Source organism: Elgaria multicarinata, chromosome 2, assembly GCF_023053635.1.
Source record: "Elgaria multicarinata webbii isolate HBS135686 ecotype San Diego chromosome 2, rElgMul1.1.pri, whole genome shotgun sequence".
Classification (NCBI taxonomy): Eukaryota; Metazoa; Chordata; class Lepidosauria; order Squamata; family Anguidae; genus Elgaria; species Elgaria multicarinata.
This window is the reverse complement of record NC_086172.1, coordinates 166,199,446-166,218,021: the sequence shown is the minus strand read 5'-3', so window position 1 is coordinate 166,218,021 and position 18,576 is coordinate 166,199,446. Positions and strand designations below refer to the sequence as shown.

At 42.2% G+C, this 18,576-nt stretch overlaps 1 protein-coding gene across 4 annotated transcripts in view; it reads left to right on the top strand.

The window, feature by feature from the left end:
* The first annotated feature begins 911 nt into the window (after positions 1-911).
* The window catches only part of CDC42BPB (CDC42 binding protein kinase beta), a 127,518-nt gene continuing 109,853 nt past the window's right edge, over positions 912-18,576 (top strand). For 3 of the 4 annotated variants that reach the window (XM_063118079.1, XM_063118078.1, XM_063118080.1), the window contains exon 1: positions 919-1,161. In XM_063118079.1, the coding sequence (XP_062974149.1) occupies positions 984-1,161 (178 nt within the window). In that variant the 5' untranslated portion in view covers positions 919-983. Of the gene's footprint in view, positions 1,162-18,576 lie in introns of all 4 variants that reach the window. The other variant, XM_063118081.1, reaches the window with a different exon arrangement.

Here is an 18,576-nt window from a genome sequence, read left to right as displayed (position 1 = left end):
AGCAACATTCCACAAGAAACTTCCCCCAGCAATACATTTGGACCGAGCTGGGGCGCGGAAAGCACGAATGTGCTGACGGGAATCCCAGGGCTACGCTTCGCCAATTCCCTTGGCAAAGGCAGCGGTTGGAATCCGTGACTAAGAAACGGCTTATTCCTCCCCCCACTCCCCAAGGGCTTCTGGGATGCGCAACTAGCGAATCTGCGGGAAGCTTTCTTCGACTGGCACTTTCTCTCTCCCCCCCCCCCCATTCCCGTTGCCCGGATGGTCATGGCCAGTCCGAGGTTTTTCCTAGGAACTACGGCAAGCGGCTAGGGCCAATCCCTTCCGGCTTCTCCTCAGATCACTTCCCAATCCTCCCACTCCGGCCGCCTATCCCATCCCGATCCCAGACGCCCGTGCGCGAGCGAGCGAGCGAGGGAGGGGGGCGAGGGAGAGGCGGCCTGGTGTGAGCGGCCGGTGGGCGCAGTTCTGACCGCTGCCTGAGGAAGGGTCCCCCTCGCTTCCCCGCCGTCCCTGCGTCCCCGGCAGGGATTTGAAGCCGACGACGACCTCTCCGCTTGCCGCCGCTTCCGTCTTTTCCTCAGCCGTTGCCAGGCGAAGCGAGAGGGCGGGTCCGAAGGGGAGGGACCGGCCCATGGACCAGCCGGGCCTGGAGCCGAGCCCGGAGGAGCTGCTGCCGCCGCTGCCGCCGCTCGGGGAGGCCTCACGAAATGCGGGCGTAGCGCGGAGGCGAAGCTGCCCTCGCTACTACTCCAGCCGGGCCCGGGGCACTTCTTCGTCGCTCACCGGAGAGCACTGAGGGCGGAGCGGCCGGGCAGGCGGATGCCGCCGTTGCTTCCCAGAGCCTGAGGCGGCGCCTCTTCCCTCCCTCCCTCCCTCCCTCTTTTATTCCCTCTCCGGCTTCTCTCCGCCTCGGCCTCTCCCCCTGCCTGGACGGACTAACTGCGCCGCTCGCCCGCCCGCCTGCCTCAGCCGCCACCATGTCGGCCAAGGTGCGCCTGAAGAAGCTGGAGCAGCTGCTGGTGGACGGGCCCCGGCGCAACGAGAGCGTCCTGAGCGTGGAGGCGCTGCTGGACCTCCTGGTCGGCCTCTACACCGAGTTCAGCCGCGACTCGCCCCTCCGGAGGGACAGGCTCGTCTCCGACTTCCTCGAGTGGGGTGAGAACCGGGAACGGGGGTGGGGGGAGCGAGCGAAGCGGTGCTGGAAAGGCGGCTTGATATAACCGGATCAAGGTGCCTCCCTGCGCACGCTCAAGCTAGGAGTTCAGCCCCATTGAACGCGGGACGATGGGTGGCGGCGGCTTACTTCCGAGTAGGCATGCGCAGGATTGGGCTCTGAATCTGTTATTGAGCTGGTGGGAAGCTCTCGGGTGTGTTGCTCGAATGGAGAGAGAGAGAGAGAGGCCGCCTGTTTATGAGAGGCTGAGATTGAGAGGAAAGTAGCCCCAAATTATCTGCAGGCGGGTGTATGTGTAGATCTGTCAGTTCAGGTTGAGCAAGGTAGTCCTAGTATTTGGGGGAAGGGGGTTATAATGTTGCTGGATAGTTAAGTGCTGGTGGGCAAGGATGCTAGGTTGGGAGGTGGGTAGTGTTGCCGGATGAACGTGGTGGGGGGTAGTGTGAGTCTTTTGGGGACTAAACTAAAAACACAGGGCCTGTATGGTGACTGGTTGGGTGGTAACAATGACTTGAGTAGGGAGAGTGATTGCTTTTGTGGTGGCTGTAGGGAACCCATCATAGGTATTGGTGGGGAGGGAGTAGCACGGCCTATCGATTAGAACTCCACTATGAGACTCTGGGAGTGATGACAACAATGAGAGTGAAGGAAAGGATGCTTAGTGATGTTTAGTAAGTGAGAGGTTGCTTTGAATTATAAGGCTTGTAATAGGTAGAGGAAAGGAGAGCAGGCATATGATCTAGGTAGGGAACTAGATCACATGGGAGCATTTCCTAATTAGTAAGTATGATAACTTATAGGTGTGGAAATGGGATTAGCATCAGTTGAAGGCTGGCAGCACCTCTGGAGCCTGGAATGAGAGAAGGCAGGTCAGAGGGGTAGCATTATCCAGGAGATGATGGGTAGAATATTTTAACAAAGATGGGTAGATTTTGGCCAGCCTTGAAGTAAGGGCCCCCAATCAGTGAGCTTTATCTGGTAATGGGTTTGTCAGCCTGTGTGGCTTGTAATGAGGCAAGGAAAGTTCAGTTAGCATTGGTGGTGGGGTGGGGTAGGGTAGGGAGAGCATTGACTCATGTAGGGGAAGCAGCAAGGATGTGGAAGAAAGATAATGTTGCTTATACAAGATCAGAGCAGGAACGTTGCTGGGGTGTGGAGGCGGGAATTCTTGGCCTAGGCAAGAGCAAGGACTGACGCATGCCATGGTCCCAGAAGGGGAAGATGAGCAAAATCTAGTAAAGATGTATCTTAGCATGTTTGTGATAATACAACACATTGGCAGTAATTTGGGCAAAAAAATGTATTGGAGCTAATTAATACTTCAGGCTATTACATAGCAGAGGCAGCAATATCTGCATTGAATATTTATTTGTTTATTTGTTACATATATATCCTGCCTTTCCCTCCAAGAAGCATAAGGCAGTGTTCATGATTGTCCTCCGCTCCATTTTATTCTCACAACAACTTTGTGAGGTAGGATAGGTTGAGAGTTATTACAGGCCCAAAGTCACCCAATAAGTTTCATGGCCAAATGGGGACTTGAACTCAGGCCTCCCCAATCTAGGCGCTATACCACACTGATGGTGAAGAGCAGGCATTTTTACATTAGTGGCTGAGGGAAGGAGCTGTTCACTTCCTGAAGATGACAGTTCAGACTGTCACTCTGGCCAATAATGTAGGTGTGGAGGGGAGAATAACCTGATTCTAACATATCAGAGTCAGGAGGGCTGTTGGATGAGATTTAGGGCAAGTTGAGGACTAGATTAATATTGGTAGTCTAAGTGAATGTTTTTTTCTTTCCACACATCCTAGATAAGGGTTTTCGAGAGAAGAACGGATCTAACTACTGTTTACAACATGAGTTGATTCCTTAATTTGGGAGCATAAGAACCCTTGCTGGATCAGATCAAAGATCTATGCAGCATTCTGTTTCCCATGGCAGATACCTATAGAAAGTCCAAAAGCAAGACATAAGGGCAATAGCTCTCTGCTGTGGAACAGCAGCTGGTAATTCAGAGGTAACATATAGCCATCATGTCTTGTAGCCGTTAATAGCCTTAGCCTCCATGAATTTGTCTAATCCCCCTTTAAATCTATCTAAGTTGGGGTCCATAGCTACATCATTGGTAGTGAATTCCATATTTTAAATATACATTATGTGAAGTACTTTCTTGTGTCTGGCCTGAATCTCCCACCATTCAGCTTTATTGGAGAAAAAACATCTTTCTATCCTTTTTCTTCACACCATGCATAATTTTATGGACCTCTGTTTTATCCCCCTTACTTGCCTCTTTTCCTAAACCAAATATCCCAATATAAACTTTCCTTACAGGGGAGCTACTAATCATTTTGGTTACTCATTCACCTTTTGCACCTATTTGGTAGGGATAGCATTTGCTAGCATTTAGCCTTGGGGGTTAAACTGTTGTACCTAATGGGCTTCTTGATTTAAAGCTTGAGACAGCTGTTAGAGTAATATTTGGCCTAGATTTCACAGTGGCTACATTACTGGATAATGCAACATATTCAAGGGCTTTTCTCTTTCAAACCTAGTTCATCATTTGGGTTGGGATGAGAGTGCAGCAATTTCCAAGCATCTTGTCCTTCGTATTGGTCTAAGTCTTAGTTTAGGGAGAAGAAAAAAACTTCGACTTACCGGATATGCAGTATTTTCAAGTAAAACTACAATCTGGTGGCACTACCTGACTCTTCAAGATCTTCACAGGTCACATGATTTGTTGAACTCATGGTGGCTGCTTAGTATCTGGTTTTGATATCATGTGGACGTAACTCTGTGCAAGCTGGTTGTCTGCAATAGTAGGCCACAAGGTTAGCTGACAGCACAGTAGGTGATTTGCAGGATTTCTGAACAAGTCTGGGGGCATGGTAAGGGACTTACTACATATCTTGAGGCTCAAGATTTGAGGGCCTGTAGCTCATTGGTAGAGCACATGCATTGCATGCAGAAGGTCCTAGGTTTAATCAGATAAGGCTGGAAGAATTCCTGCCTGAAACCATTTAGAGCTGCTGCTAGTCAGTGCTGACAATACTGGACTAAATGGACCAATGGTCTTACTCTGTTCCTCAGATGACAGACTCTCCAAGTGGGAAGAGTTTCCATGCAATCAATGGCAAGTAATTTCTTCTGTTATGTCTTCAGCTGCCTTGCCTGGATACAAGGATGAGCCTGTCTGTCCTATGAGATTAGTGATGGGGGTGAAGAGAAGCAACTCAGAGGGCCCCTCATTGGGATATGACACTGGGTGGGAATTTGAAATGGGGGTTGCTCAATGCTCTAAGCCAACTCTAAAGGATGTTCTACTTCTGAGATGCTGTGGACTAAACCTGCCAAAATTGTGGAAATTGAGCAAAGTGTTTTTTTTATTTTCAGTTCAGCACATTTCCAGGTTTTGATACTGTGTGTTTAGATGGTATTTTTATTACTACACTGCTTAGAATGTGTGAGAGTAAGGTTGGGGGGGGGGGGGGAGATGAAGATAAATAAAAATGTATGTAGAAAATATGGCACCAAAATCTCCTTGGCTTGGTGCCAGGCTGAGCTTAGCCTGAGATGCCAAGCTAATCCCATGACCTTTCTTAGCTTGTTCTACCTGGAATGGGTGGAGGAGAGGAAAAGAGAAGCAAGCACTCAAGTTCCACTGTTTCAACATACTTGGTGTCTTGTTCTGTTGAATTTGCTTTTAGGCATGTTTGTGAACAAATACCCAAAGGAATAAGTCATTTATGGACAATCCTCATTATATTTTGTGATAATTTTTAAATTAAAAAAATTATACAAAATATACAGAATTCTATTTTGTGGTAGCTTTGCAGTTTTAAGCACACTGGCAATAAAGAGCATTCAGCAGTTAAACAGGTTGACATAGTAGAAAGAACAATGTTGTTGTTGTGAGGATAGAAATGGAGAGGAGGAGGATTATGTATGCTGTCTTGAGTTCTTTGGAAGAAAAAAAGGCAGGATATAAATGCAACCAATCAATCAACACAAACTGTTAATATAAAAATGCTCCTTGAAAGGGACACAACCCTGTAACGAGTGTGGAAATATATGTCGGTTAAGATACTGTTCTCAAATGCTGGATGTTACTGTTCTTGAGTTTGGAAATGCTTACCTGTTCCTATAAAAATAGACTTGTCCAAAATAAATTTGAAGTGGTTTCACATTGTATTGGTTTGTTTTTAACAGGATTTATTGTGAAGGACAACTAACTTCTACAGAGTAAAATGTTGTTGGAAGGGGAAATCACATTTAAAATGTATACATATTGCCTCTTAAAAAATTATTCTCCCCCGCCCCCCGGTGATGGTTGTGATTTGACTTCTTTGTTGGAAGTCTCTTAAAAAGTAGCAAAACTACCCTAGGAAGAGCTGCATGTGAATGTGGGTAGTGAAATATGTTTGCTAAAATGTGAGAACAGCTGGCTCCCAATTTCTGTAGGGACCATTGCTCTTTGTTATACATTAACCAACTAAGAGGATTCACTTCCTGGAGTCATCTATTGACGTCAATAATAAGATTGCCAACTGAATAATTAAACACTGCCCAACATCTGCTTTAAAAATCCAGAGCATTGATTAGTTGTTTTGTGGCAGATGCAGAATATACCTCCGTAAAAGTGGATTCTCGCTTTATATTTGTGTAAGCCAGTTGCATAAAGATATAATTTGTACTGTTGTGCAGACCACTGTTATGTACTGGTTGACAGAGGAAATTGTTAGGTGTATTTCCGGAGGTGAATGTTTCTGGAACTGATCCCAGTGGATTCTTAGCCCAGTTTGGACATCAAGATCTTGGCTTAATAATCTAAGATAAGCATGAAGTTCAGGCATCCACATGCAAACACTTCCCCCTATCTTTGTACAAATGATGAAACAAGCCAGGAACCACAGTTTATCCTTATGGTTCTTCATGTTCTTAATTTTTGTGAAACGCCCAGAGAGCTTTGGCTATTGGGCTGTATAGAAATGAAAATGAATAAATGATAGCTTCCTGTGACATCTAAATTGGGAAGCAAGGTTAGTGGTTTCCAAAAAAGCTGAGATATAGAAGCCAAATTTAAAGCATGGCTTCATATTCTGGCTTGTTTGGAAGCCATTAACTCTGTTGCCCAGTTCACAGGTATCTCTTATCAGCTGTGCTTCCGGGCTTGTTTCACCACTTTGACAAAGGGAAAAGTGAAGCAACTGCATGCAGCTGTTTGTCGCTCATGTACATCTGGGTTTATTATGCCAAGATCTTGATTGTCCGAATGTGGCTGTAGTGAGTCTGATGAATGTTACAAAAATGGCTTACAGACACTACTTTCAAAAGTAGTTATCACAGTTTTAAAAAGCATTAGTGAATGCTTTGCATCTTTGTGAAAGGAAAGCCAATTAATTTTAATTCACAACTGGACTACCTCATCCTAAGGACTTGAGGCAGATATTGTGTTCATCAGCAAAAATAATTGCATTGAATAAGCTCTAACTTACCCTATCCTATCGTATTTAAAAACAAAAACAAAAAATGGACACTTGTTTATAGTGCTTTTATTATGTGACAGATAAAGCTGGCATGCTAGTCAATTGACTGGACAAATATTGGCTGCGTTTGGACAACACAGTAGTCAACGGTGATGTAATAATCAACTCGACAGTTGTTTATCTAGGGGGTACTCCCTACATAGCATGATAATAATCAACTGTGGTGTGGAGTAGGATTAATGTAGAGTTGACTATTAGTCCATGCTGAGTTAACTCACTCATCCCCCGCTCTCTCTTTCTCCTCAGTTCTTCTGCTAGTATTCCATCAGCCGTTGCTGCTGAAAATCTATCTTGCCGCTTTGACTGCTCTTGCCTTGCGACTGTCTGACGAAATAATCGAAGGTGGCCTAGGAAATAACCAATGATGCCCTTCACACAACACGATAACCAATGGTGGTTTTAAATAGCCAACACTGCACAACGTTGGTTATTTCAACCAAATAACCAACCATTGGTTAAAAAAACCCTCCACACAGCACAATAACTTATAGTGGGTTAAATAACCAACCACTGACTATTTAAACCACCATTGGTTATCGTATTTTCTGAACCCAGTCATTGTCAACTGATTGCCTATTTGACTGCAAACAAAATATTCTGTGAATGCCATTGTGTCAGCGACTTTTCTTTTTCCTAAAGCTTTTAAAACTTGATGTTGTGCAGACTTCTACTGTTACTTTCTACTGTTAGTTTTTCTCTACCCAGTGCCGCTTACCCTACCCTGTACCTGTTTGCATTCTCTTCCCCTCCTTATTGTTTTACTATGATTTTATTAGATTGTAAGCCTATGCGGCAGGGTCTTGCTATTTACTGTTTTACTCTGTACAGCACCATGTACATTGATGGTGCTATATAAATAAATAATAATAATAATAATTATGGTGACATTTGTTAGCAAGGACAAGATTGTTAGGTCTCTTTGCCCTGCCGCCCCCACCTGCAGCAATGAGGGACAATCCTCACAGCATAGTAAAGTTCCTCCTATTTGCCACCCTTTAACTACAGGAACACAAGGAATCATGTTCACTGCCTAGGGCCGCCCAGGACTCTATTGTGCTTGCTGCAAGAACCAGGGAGTACCCCCTCCCTGCGATCTGGGCTGTCTGTTTTCTTTTTAAATCTCCTGCAAGGGCTTGAACATGGGTCTAGAATGATAGAAGATGTTGAAAGAATTGAAAGTGCTTGTTGAAGTATCTTTGTTCTAATAAAGTTAAAAGTATATGGCCCATATTTGCCCATTGAATTGACCTAATTGCTTTTGATCTATCAGTTGCTGTTGTGAACTATTTTAGTCATTTGTTCAAAATATTGGCCTTCCAAAAATTTTATTAAGTTGCCTATTAAAACTGGCGACAGAATCCTGTGATTGCAGGCAAAAAGATGCTGCTTTGCCAGCACTTAGATTGTTACAAAGTCTTAGGCTTTGTATTGTAGCAAGCATCCAATGATTTGTTTGGGTAATGGGTCTTGGCACTTAATTTTCCTGCTTTGAAGTTAATACTTACATTTTGTGATCACAGCATTTTATCAATGAGGAGGGGTTTGTGTCTGTCTGTTCATCCAGCCTGATCCTATTGATATGGGTAACATTGTGCTTAGTATTGTCACATGCTTACTCATAGACACACACACACCCCTTTGATCTTGCCACACTCTGACTCTGTCTACATATGGTTTGTGCAAAAAAAACCCCAACCAACCCCCCACAAAGTAGAAGTTCTGGTGAGCAATTAACAGTGTTCTGAATTGTTGCATGGGTGCAACACCCTGATTTAAGTCTGAAGTGGTGCAGTGACCCATGTAGTGACCCTTACCACCTAATTCTATCCACGTTTGCCTTGTATAGCAAGCTATAACATCAGACTGAAAGTATTTTTAAAATAATTGAAATGCATGTGTGAACCACCATCTGGTGCTATAGGGGTTATATAATTGGATATGTTTAAAATCAGTTAGAAATAAGTACATTTCAGACTATTTTCCTAATATCTAAAAAAAAAGAACTTCTCTTAAGAAAGGCCAAACTTATTTCTGTGTCTTGAGACCTCCTATTAGGCCTCTAGTGCTAATTAGAAAGGAGCAAGGAAATGCTGGGTTGTTGAACATCCTGAACATTGTCAACATGCTTCTTAGTAACTAGCAATGTAGTTTTTCTAGAAAATTTTGAATTGGAAAATTAGGCTAACTTGCACAGGGTAATTTGGTGGGGGGGAACAGTTTGCATCAGAAAGTGATCTTATTTAGCATGTTTATTTTACTATTTGTATTTGGTGAACTACAAAGCTTTAAAAAAATACCCCATGATAACTTTTCATCCCAATACACCGCAAGTATTTGATCTGAAATATTTGAGGAAAATAATCACATAATTAACTTAATGTGATTTACATGTTATATTAAGTAGAAATTTTGATTGGAAAGCTTGTAAAAATGTAAAGGCATTGTATGTCATTTAAATTTAAGGGGAAAACTACAAAGGTACCACAAATTACTGAAATTGATGTTAAGCAACCCAAAGAATTATGCATGATATGCTGACAACAACCCATTTACAACTTTGAAACTGCTGAGCTTGCCTAATATTATATGTGCAATTTGCATCCTTTTCATTGTTACTAATGAACTTATGAAATTGAACATTTTCTTCAGAAAAAACACTACAAAAATCAAATCGCTGTTTGCAGCTATTGGTGAAAGGCTTCATATTTTGACAAAATGCCTTCTGTCTCTTAAGTGATGCATTTCTAAACAACTTTTTTACTTTGTCTTATGGTACACATGTATGTAACGTAAATTGCTCTCTGGCAAAATGAGCAAATACTTGAACATTAATTCACATGTTAATGCCAATGTTTGCTGTTGTAGGTTTGTGAATGCTACTTCAAAATTGCTTCCCATCCCACCCCCAGATATTTCAAATGGGGAAGGGCCATAGTTTTGTGAAAGAGTGCACACTTTGCAATTAGGTTTCAGGTTTAGTCTTTGGTATTGTACTGCTAAAGGATTCTCAAGAAGGAGGGCTGGGAAGGACTTCTGCTTGAGGGCTTTGGAAAACTGCTACCAGTTCAGATGTGGGTATTTTTTTATCACTTCAGAGAAACGGAATGCTAATATTTATTTATTTATTTATTTATTACAGTATTTCTAACCCGCTTCATATAATTTTATCTCAGGGCGGAACACAATAGGTCAGTTCACATGTAAGCAACATTTTTTTAACCTGTGGGCTGTCAGGAATGAGTGGGAGAGAGCAGGCATGCTACCTTCAGTGTGCCAGCCACTTCTTCTTTTAATCAACAGCCTTTAATTGGGCCATTTGTAGGTTGTTGACCGTGACATATGAACCCAGAGCTTTGGGTTGTTTAGGGGCCAAACAATCCCGTGGTTAATCCAATAACAAGCCATAAACATCTTTTATTGTTCCATCTTAGCTTAAAGTGTGTTAAGAGTCTGTGATGCTCTGGAATTTCCATAAAATTAACTTGCTCAGAACAGAATAAAATGGATTATATGTGTGATTCAGGGTGAATTTATTTATTTATTTATTACATTTTAATACTGCCCAATAGCCAAAGCTCTCTGGGCGGTTCACAAAAATTAAAACCATGAAAAGCATAAAAACAAGTATATACAACTTGTATATTTCCTGAATAAGCATGCTACTTAGCTGATTTAAAAATCCTTGCATAGCCCTTGATTTGTTGTTGGGTTATGTGGGTGTTATTTAACCTTCACACAACCCCCAACACTTAAAAAAGTGTTTAAGGGACACTTTAAAGTGTCCCTTAAAGTGTATTAAGGGACACTTAATACACTGAAATTAAAACAAAAATCCCATTTGAACTTTAGTTAAAATGTTTATCCATCCTGTTTATAGTCTATTGAAACATAGCTTATGTTTCTTTTGTTTTCATTACAGGTCTTTCATTCTCCTGATTTCTCACTGCTTTGGCTGTTCCGTAATTATGCTCTTTCCCCCTCTTTTGTCCTATCAAATCTACATCCTTTTAGCCATTTCCCTTCATTGTATTCTGTATCTTCACTTCTGTGTGCTGTCCATTGTCTCCTCTGCTATGTCCCTCAAGTCTTTCCTTGTATTAAAATCTTCAAATGAAGCTAGTATCTAAAAAATTGCTCCCAATATAGAGCTGCTATGCTAATTATAGGACATGTGAGTAAAAATCAAAATGTGAGATGCAGGATTGTAGTAATTAACACAGGAACATAAATGATCGTGGTTCACCCCATAGTAGTTGGACATCTTTACATCATCCCTTGAGTTTGACTTCTGCCTTTTCATCTATTCATCCTTTTAGTATGAGAAGTATTATCCCCTTTGGTCAAAGACTTGTATGCAAACTGCTAGATTAGCTTTCCCCAACCTGGCAGCCTTCAGATGTTTTGGAAGGTTGTACTAGATTATTACAATATTAGTTACTACTAAGGAATATTTTATAACTTTCCTAAGCTATATCTTTTAGGATTTGTCTCATATCTGGAAAATGTGAGATGACGACAAGAGTCTAATCATTCATGAGTGGCTCCTTAAAGTGTGGTGTAGAATTCAAAACATAGTCAAGTGATTAGTCAAAAGCGTCCCTTCCAAGAAATTCCTGACATGTGTGGGTGATAACTTTCTCCTACAGAAAGTGGAGGAAGGAACTAGAGGATCGGCAATCCTTGACTTGATATTGACCAATAGGGATGACTTAGTGGATAAAGTGGCAGTTACGGGAACTCTGGGGGAAAGTGACCACGTCATACTTGAATTCTTGATGATGAAGGAGACAAAAGTTGAGCGTAGCCATATACGTACTCTGGATTTTAGGAAAGCTGATTTTAATAAACTCAGAACTATGATAAGTAAGGCAAGTGAGCCTAATGAGAAAAGGAGTGCAGGATGGGTGGGAGTATTTAAAAAATGAAATTTTAAAGGCACAGTTACAAACAATTCCAACAAGGAGAAAAGATAGAAGACAGCAGAGGAAACCAATGTGGCTCCACAAAAAACTTAGAGATGACCTGAAAACAAAAAAGGATACATATAGGAAGTGGAAGGAAGGCCAGGCTACAAAAGAAGAGTACAGACAGATGGCACAGAAGTGCCGAAATGGTGTCAGGAAGGCTAAAGCTGAGAATGAGCTGAGATTAGCGAGGGATGCTAAAAGCAATAAAAAGGCTTTCTTCAGATACATGAGTAGTAAAAGACAGAGGAAAGAAATGGTGGTTCAACTGCTTAATGAGGATGGCAAATTGATAACAGATGACAAAGAAAAGGCTGAAGTGCTCAATTCCTACTTTGCCTCAGTCTTCTCCCAAAAGCGGGTCTATGACCCCCCTGGAGAAAGTGAAGCAGAAGTTGAGGGGGCAGGATTGCAATTTGAGATTGATAAACAAATGGTCAAAGAACACCTAATTTCCTTGAATGGGTTCAAATCTCCAGGGCCCGATGAACTGCATCCTAGAGTAATGAAGGAACTAGCGGAAGAACTCTCAGAACCTTTGTCTATTATCTTTGCAAAATCATGGAAGACGGGTGAATTGCCGGCCGACTGGAGGGAGGGCTAACGTTGTCCCTATCATCAAAAAGGAGGAACCTGGGAACTATAGACCAGTCAGCCTGACATCCATCCCTGGGAAAATTCTGGAGCAGATTATAAAGAAGTCAATCTGTAAACACCTTGAAATCAATGCGGTGATCACTAGAAGCCAATATGGATTTGTCAGGAACAAGTCCTGTCAGACTAATTTGATCTCATTTTTTGATCGGGTAACCTCCCTTGTGGACTGTGGGAATGCTGTGGATGTCATATATCTTGACTTCAGCAAAGCTTTTGACAAAGTGCCCCGTGATATTCTGATTAACAAACTAGCTAAAAGTGGGCTAGATGGAACAACTATTAGGTGGATTTGCAGTTGGCTTCAGAATGGGACTCAAAGAGTACTTATCAATGGAACCTTCTCAAACTGGGGAGAGGCAACGAGTGGGGTACCGCAGGGCTCAGTCTTGGGCCCAGTGCTCTTCAACATTTTTATTAATGATTTGGACGAGGAGGTGCAGGGAACGCTTATCAAATTTGCAGATGACACCAAATTGGGTGGGATAGCTAATACCCTGGAAGACAGAAACAAACTTCAAAGTGATCTTGATAGGCTGGAGTGCTGGGCTGAAAACAACAGAATGAAATTTAATAGGGATAAATGCCAAGTTCTACATTTAGGAAATAGAAACCAAAGGCACAGTTACAAGATGGGGGACACTTGGCTCAGCAATACTACAAACGAGAAAGATCTTGGAATTGTTGTAGATCGTAAGCTGAATATGAGCCAACAGTGCGATATGGGTGCAAGAAAGGCCAATGCTATTTTGGGCTGCATTAATAGAAGTATAGCTTCCAAATCACGTGAGGTACTGGTTCCTCTCTATTCGGCCTTGGTTAGGCCTCATCTAGAGTATTGCATCCAGTTCTGGGCTCCACAATTCAAGAAGGACGCAGACAAGCTGGAGCATGATCAGGGGTCTGGAAACAAAGCCCTATGAAAAGAGACTGAAAGAACTGGGCATGTTTAGCCTGGAGAAGAGAAGATTGAGGGGAGACATGATAGCACTCTTCAAATACTTAAAAGGTTGTCACACAGAGGAGGGCCAGGATCTCTTCTCGATCCTCCCAGAGTGCAGGACACGGAATAACGAGCTCAAGTTACAGGAAGCCAGATTCCAGCTGGACATCAGGAAAAACTTCCTGACTGTTAGAGCAGTAGACAATGGAATCAGTTGCCTGGTGAGGTTGTGGGCTCTCCCACACTAGAGGCCTTCAAGAGGCAGCTGGACAGCCATCTGTCAGGGATGCTTTAGGGTAGATTCCTGCATTGAGCAGGGGGTTGGACTCGATGGCCTTGTAGGCCCCTTCCAATTCTGCTATTCTATGATTCTATGATTAAGGAGTTGGGATAGTGTTGAAGGTGGTCATTTGATGATTCCTGCGTAACACCTTGTTGTCTTACGTATTTCAGGACCAAGGCAGAAACTTAACCATTACCTTGTTTAGGTCAGTGCTCCAATGATTCCAGTGACTGGGGCCAGCCATATTTCTTTTACAAGGGGATATCATAGGGGCTATCACTGGGAGGGCCCTGTCTCTAATGCCTGCCACCCTTATTGATCTTGGTGATGGTCCTGCAAGCAGGGTCTAAACACACAGGCAGGTCCATATGGGTGTAGGCAGCCCCTCAAATAAGATGGACCCAAACTGTTTAGGGCTTTAAAGATCATATTAGGCCAGGAAACACATTAGCAACCAGTGCAGCTAGTACAGATTGTTGTAATGTGATCTGATTGTCTAGGCCCAGTGAGGACTTGAGTGGCTGTGTTTTTTTACCAGCTGAAATTTCTGAGTTGTCTTCAAAGGAAGCTCCACATAAGTGTGTTGCATTCTGGAATTAATAGTGCATGCATAACTGAGGGCAAGTCCACTTTCCCTATATAGGGTCAAATCTGATGTACGTTTTCCACCCCTGGTATAAGCTGATGTACGTTTCCTACCCCTGGTATAAGACATTATGTGAAGGAGTGCTGCAAAGTTGGTAAAAAACATTCCTGGCTATTACTGCCACATATGCTTCCACAGTCAGCAACAAGTCCAGACAGACTCCCAAGGTATGAACTAGTTTCTTAAGGGGAATGCAACCCTGTTGAATCCTATATCCAAATCAGCAGAATTTCCCACCCAAAGTACTCCTGCTTTGTCTGGATTTCGCTTCAGCTTGTTCACCCTCATCTATCCCAAAACTGTGTCTGTTTTTGAGAGGCTACCATCTGCTCTGGTCTTTTGCTCAGAAATGTAAGATTAGTTAGGGTGACAGTTACCACAGACTGGTGGTGGGTGGGTCTACCATTTTCTTTTCTTTTTTTGAGCCAAGATGGGAAAGTTCTAGGCTACATGTGGTAAGCCTTTATCCTCCAAGAAGTTTGTCTACATCCTCAGGTTGCACAAGGGGAAAAGAATCCATATCAGCAGGACCAGGCAGTGTCCTAGCTCATTCGTCTCTGACTCAGTTGAAATGTTATGTCCAAGTTGGCATCACAATTTTATCTGCAAAATGCAATTGCTCCAAGACATTCAGTAGACCCTTCACCACTTGAAATAGATCTGCTTGCTGGCCCTTAGCAGATAGAATGGTGGTTGGCAGTCTCCTTCTTTGCCACACTGTGCTGGCGTTTGGACATCTCCTTTCCCAGCTATCAGAGGCCTTAGCTAGACCGGGCAAAATCCCGGGGTGATACCCGGGATCGTCTCTGTGCGTCCACATGGCGCACAGGGGATCCTGGGATCAGGGAGGGATGATCCCTCCCTTGCCCTGAGATCTCACCCTCCCCTTTGGCCCCGGTTTTTCAGCAGTCCCAGGCTGAGCCCAAGACCGCAGAACATGTGGCTGGGTGCTGTGGGTTGACCCGGCTCCGCACAATTCCTCATGAGGAGCCGGGAGCTGCACCCATCGGGGGCAGGGTGGGGGGAGTGGGGAAAATATTTAAATTAAAAAACAACTTATTAGAATGTAAGCCTATGCGGCAGGGTCTTGCTATTTACTGTTTTACTCTGTACAGCACCATGTACATTGATGGTGCTATATAAATAAATAAATAAATAATAATAATAATCTTTAGCGTACGAGTGTTCGTGTGCTGCTTCCCCTTTAAGAAATAAAAAATGGCGGGCACGACGCCTCTCCTTCTGAGGTCGCGCCTCGCATGTAAACAAAAGAGGGATCTCACATTAAACACAACGCGAGATCTTCCCTCCTCCTCTCCTCCGTTACAGGCTATCAGGTAGGTCTAGCTAAGGTCACAGACTTGCTAAAGGGGCCCTTGAAATAGCATAGCTTAACAAATAAATGACCCATTTCAGAAATAGACAAGCAGGATTTAATTATTATTTCCAGAAATGGTTTCTGTTTGTATCCTTTTTTTGGATCTGAAAGACAGTTTAGAAAGACTGGATTAAGCTTTGTGTGTGTTTAATGTAAATTATATTATTTACCGGTAATAAAAATAAACATGTTTAAAAGAATTCAGTTGGCATTCAGACTATCTTGTAGGAGAGAAGGAGATGAAGATGATTACTATAGTAGGAAGGTAGGAAAGCAAATTTTCTAATATGAAGGGATATTTGTAGGGCTGATGTCTAGATTTGGTATGTTGAGAAAAGAACAGTGGAAAGTACAGGAAAGGTGATACCTAGTTCCTAATGCTGTGTAGCTGAAGTGGCTGAGTCCATGCTGGTGCAGAGGAAATGCAGGAGGCAAAGTAGATTGTAAGGGGAGAAGCACATTTCGCAGTGCTCCAGATTCATTGATTTCTAGATATCATGGGCTGGACTAAGGAGGGAAGTATTAAGTTGCCCAAGAAGGAAAGGACACAAAAATTGGGTGGGTGGAATTGAGAGAGTGTTAGGATGCAACAATGTTTATATCAATTTCATTTCACAAGAAGCTTGAAGGCACTTTGCTACAAAACGTATTAACAGCCTAATATTAAAGTCCTGCTCTTTATAAAGTGAGTTGATCTGAACAATCACTGAAATTGTTCTCCTGCAATATCTGATTTATGATGAAATACTGAATCACTTGCTGTTTATGGTGATGGATAGACCATTGGAAACCAGTTTGGCCAATCATGTCCAGATTAAAAAGAAACCCTCTTGCAGGGAGACAGAATTCCTTATATAAATCTTTGCTACAGATACATAAATGTCATCTTTCTCATATGTTAGGTCTCTTACGAATTTCCATCTTATACTGAGAAAGAATATTAAGTCATATCATCCTCTCTGAAATTCATATTTCATTGAAGTAATTTCTTAATTGTATTCTTACAGGTATTGGTTAACCATGCAATGAGACAAACAGAGGAGGAAATACTTCTTATGATTAAATTATTACACACCCAAAAGCATATGAGCATATATGTTGTATCTGCAGTGTCAATTTTGTTATGTACAGTGAGATTATTCCTGTAATGTAACAAATTTCTTCCAAATGTACTGGGTTGGATCTACTGGACTGAGTAAGGGGTTGTAAGTTTTGTCCTCAACAGTGTCCCATACTGTTCCAGAGGGTCCCCAATTCTCTTTTTTTTTAATGGTAATAATTTTTTTTTATTTTTCCAACAACATCTAACAGACATCACATACATAATACATACTTGGTTCTGGCTAGGCTCAAGTATGTATTATGTATGTGATGTCTGTTAGATGTTGTTGGAAAAATAAAAAAAATTATTACCATAAAAAAAAAGAGAATTGGGGACCCTCTGGAACAGTATGGGACACTGTTGAGGACAAAATTTACAAAATCGGGGACCCACCAAGCCTGGCCCTGCTGTCCCTGCCCAATGCTCTAAACCCCTCCCTTACCCATAAAGAATTGGTATTTATCCTCCTTACGGCAGCTCGTTTAGAAATCGCCGAACACTGGAAGGATCCGAAGGGCCCTACACTCACTGGATGGAAAGGGAAAGTGTGGGATATAGCCTGCTCTGAAAAATTAACCTACCACCGCAGAGTCTCGTCGGGCCAACTTAGCTATGACCCATTCAATGAAATATGGTCTCCTTTTCTCAATTACATCAATGGTACAGATGTGGCATCCAACTCTGGTTTAACAAATCTTCCTCTGACCACAGTAAATTGAAGGAAACAAGCTCGGTTCGGCATCTACAGAAATTGTGTTTGTGTATTTATTAGAAACGCTGACTTGTATGTTTTTATATATATTTTTAACTTTTTTAAAACTGCTTTGTTAAATAGAGTTTAATAAATAAATATTTTTTAAAAAAAGTACTTTTCTGTCAGCATGAAGAAAAGTAGCTTTCAACTCTAGCATGAATCATAAACTATGCAGAACTTTACCGTGCAATCTTATGCATGCTCCAGGTTTTTTTTTTGGGGGGGGGCTTAAAATTAAAGGGAAAAAAACATACATAATACATACAAACAAGGATACATATCACAACTACACTTACACTAAAAAACATTTAAGGGTGAGGTTAGAATATAATGTTTTCTATTGCCCTCTTCATGCCAGAAATGTCCCTTATTTTCTTAATTACCCTTTACATGTCCACCCAATTCTCATACATTGGATTCACAGAGTTATGCTTCTTTCCTTCCTTTCCCCATCTTAATACTAAAATCCACAAACAAATACATCATTTTTCTCTGTCTCTTTCAAATATTCTATCAAAGGTTTCCATTCCAACATAAACATGGTTGTTGACCTTTCTCTCATTATCACTGTAAGTTTTGCCATCTCTGCAAGTTCCAACATCTTCAGCATCCATTCATCCATTGTCGGTATTGCTGGATCTTTCCAGCTCTGTGCAAATAACAGTCTTGCTGCTGTCATGTAACAAATTTCTTCCAAATGTACTGGGTTGGATCTACTGGACTGAGTAAGGGGTTGTAAATTTTTGTCCTCAACAGTGCCCCATACTGTTCCAGAGGGTCCCCAAGTCGCCAGAACAATTTTTCAGGGATTGTAAGGGAAACCAGGAATCAGTGAAAATTGCCTCCCTGGTTCTCCAACAGGAGCATCTTGAGAATATAATTCTGCTCACAGGAATTTTGGATCTTACCCACTGTTAATAAATGGATTGAGGGAAAGCTGTGCTAAAGAGGTCCCTGATTTCCATTGGTTCGACAACACCCCCATCTTGCACTATGTCCTGAGTGACACCACTTAGGGCTAAATTCTGCCCCCCCCCCTCCGATCGGTTCCATGACGAACATTTCTAGAGCTCAGTTGTTTCGGGCATCAATAAATTTAACTTCTCAGACTAGAATGTGCATTTATCC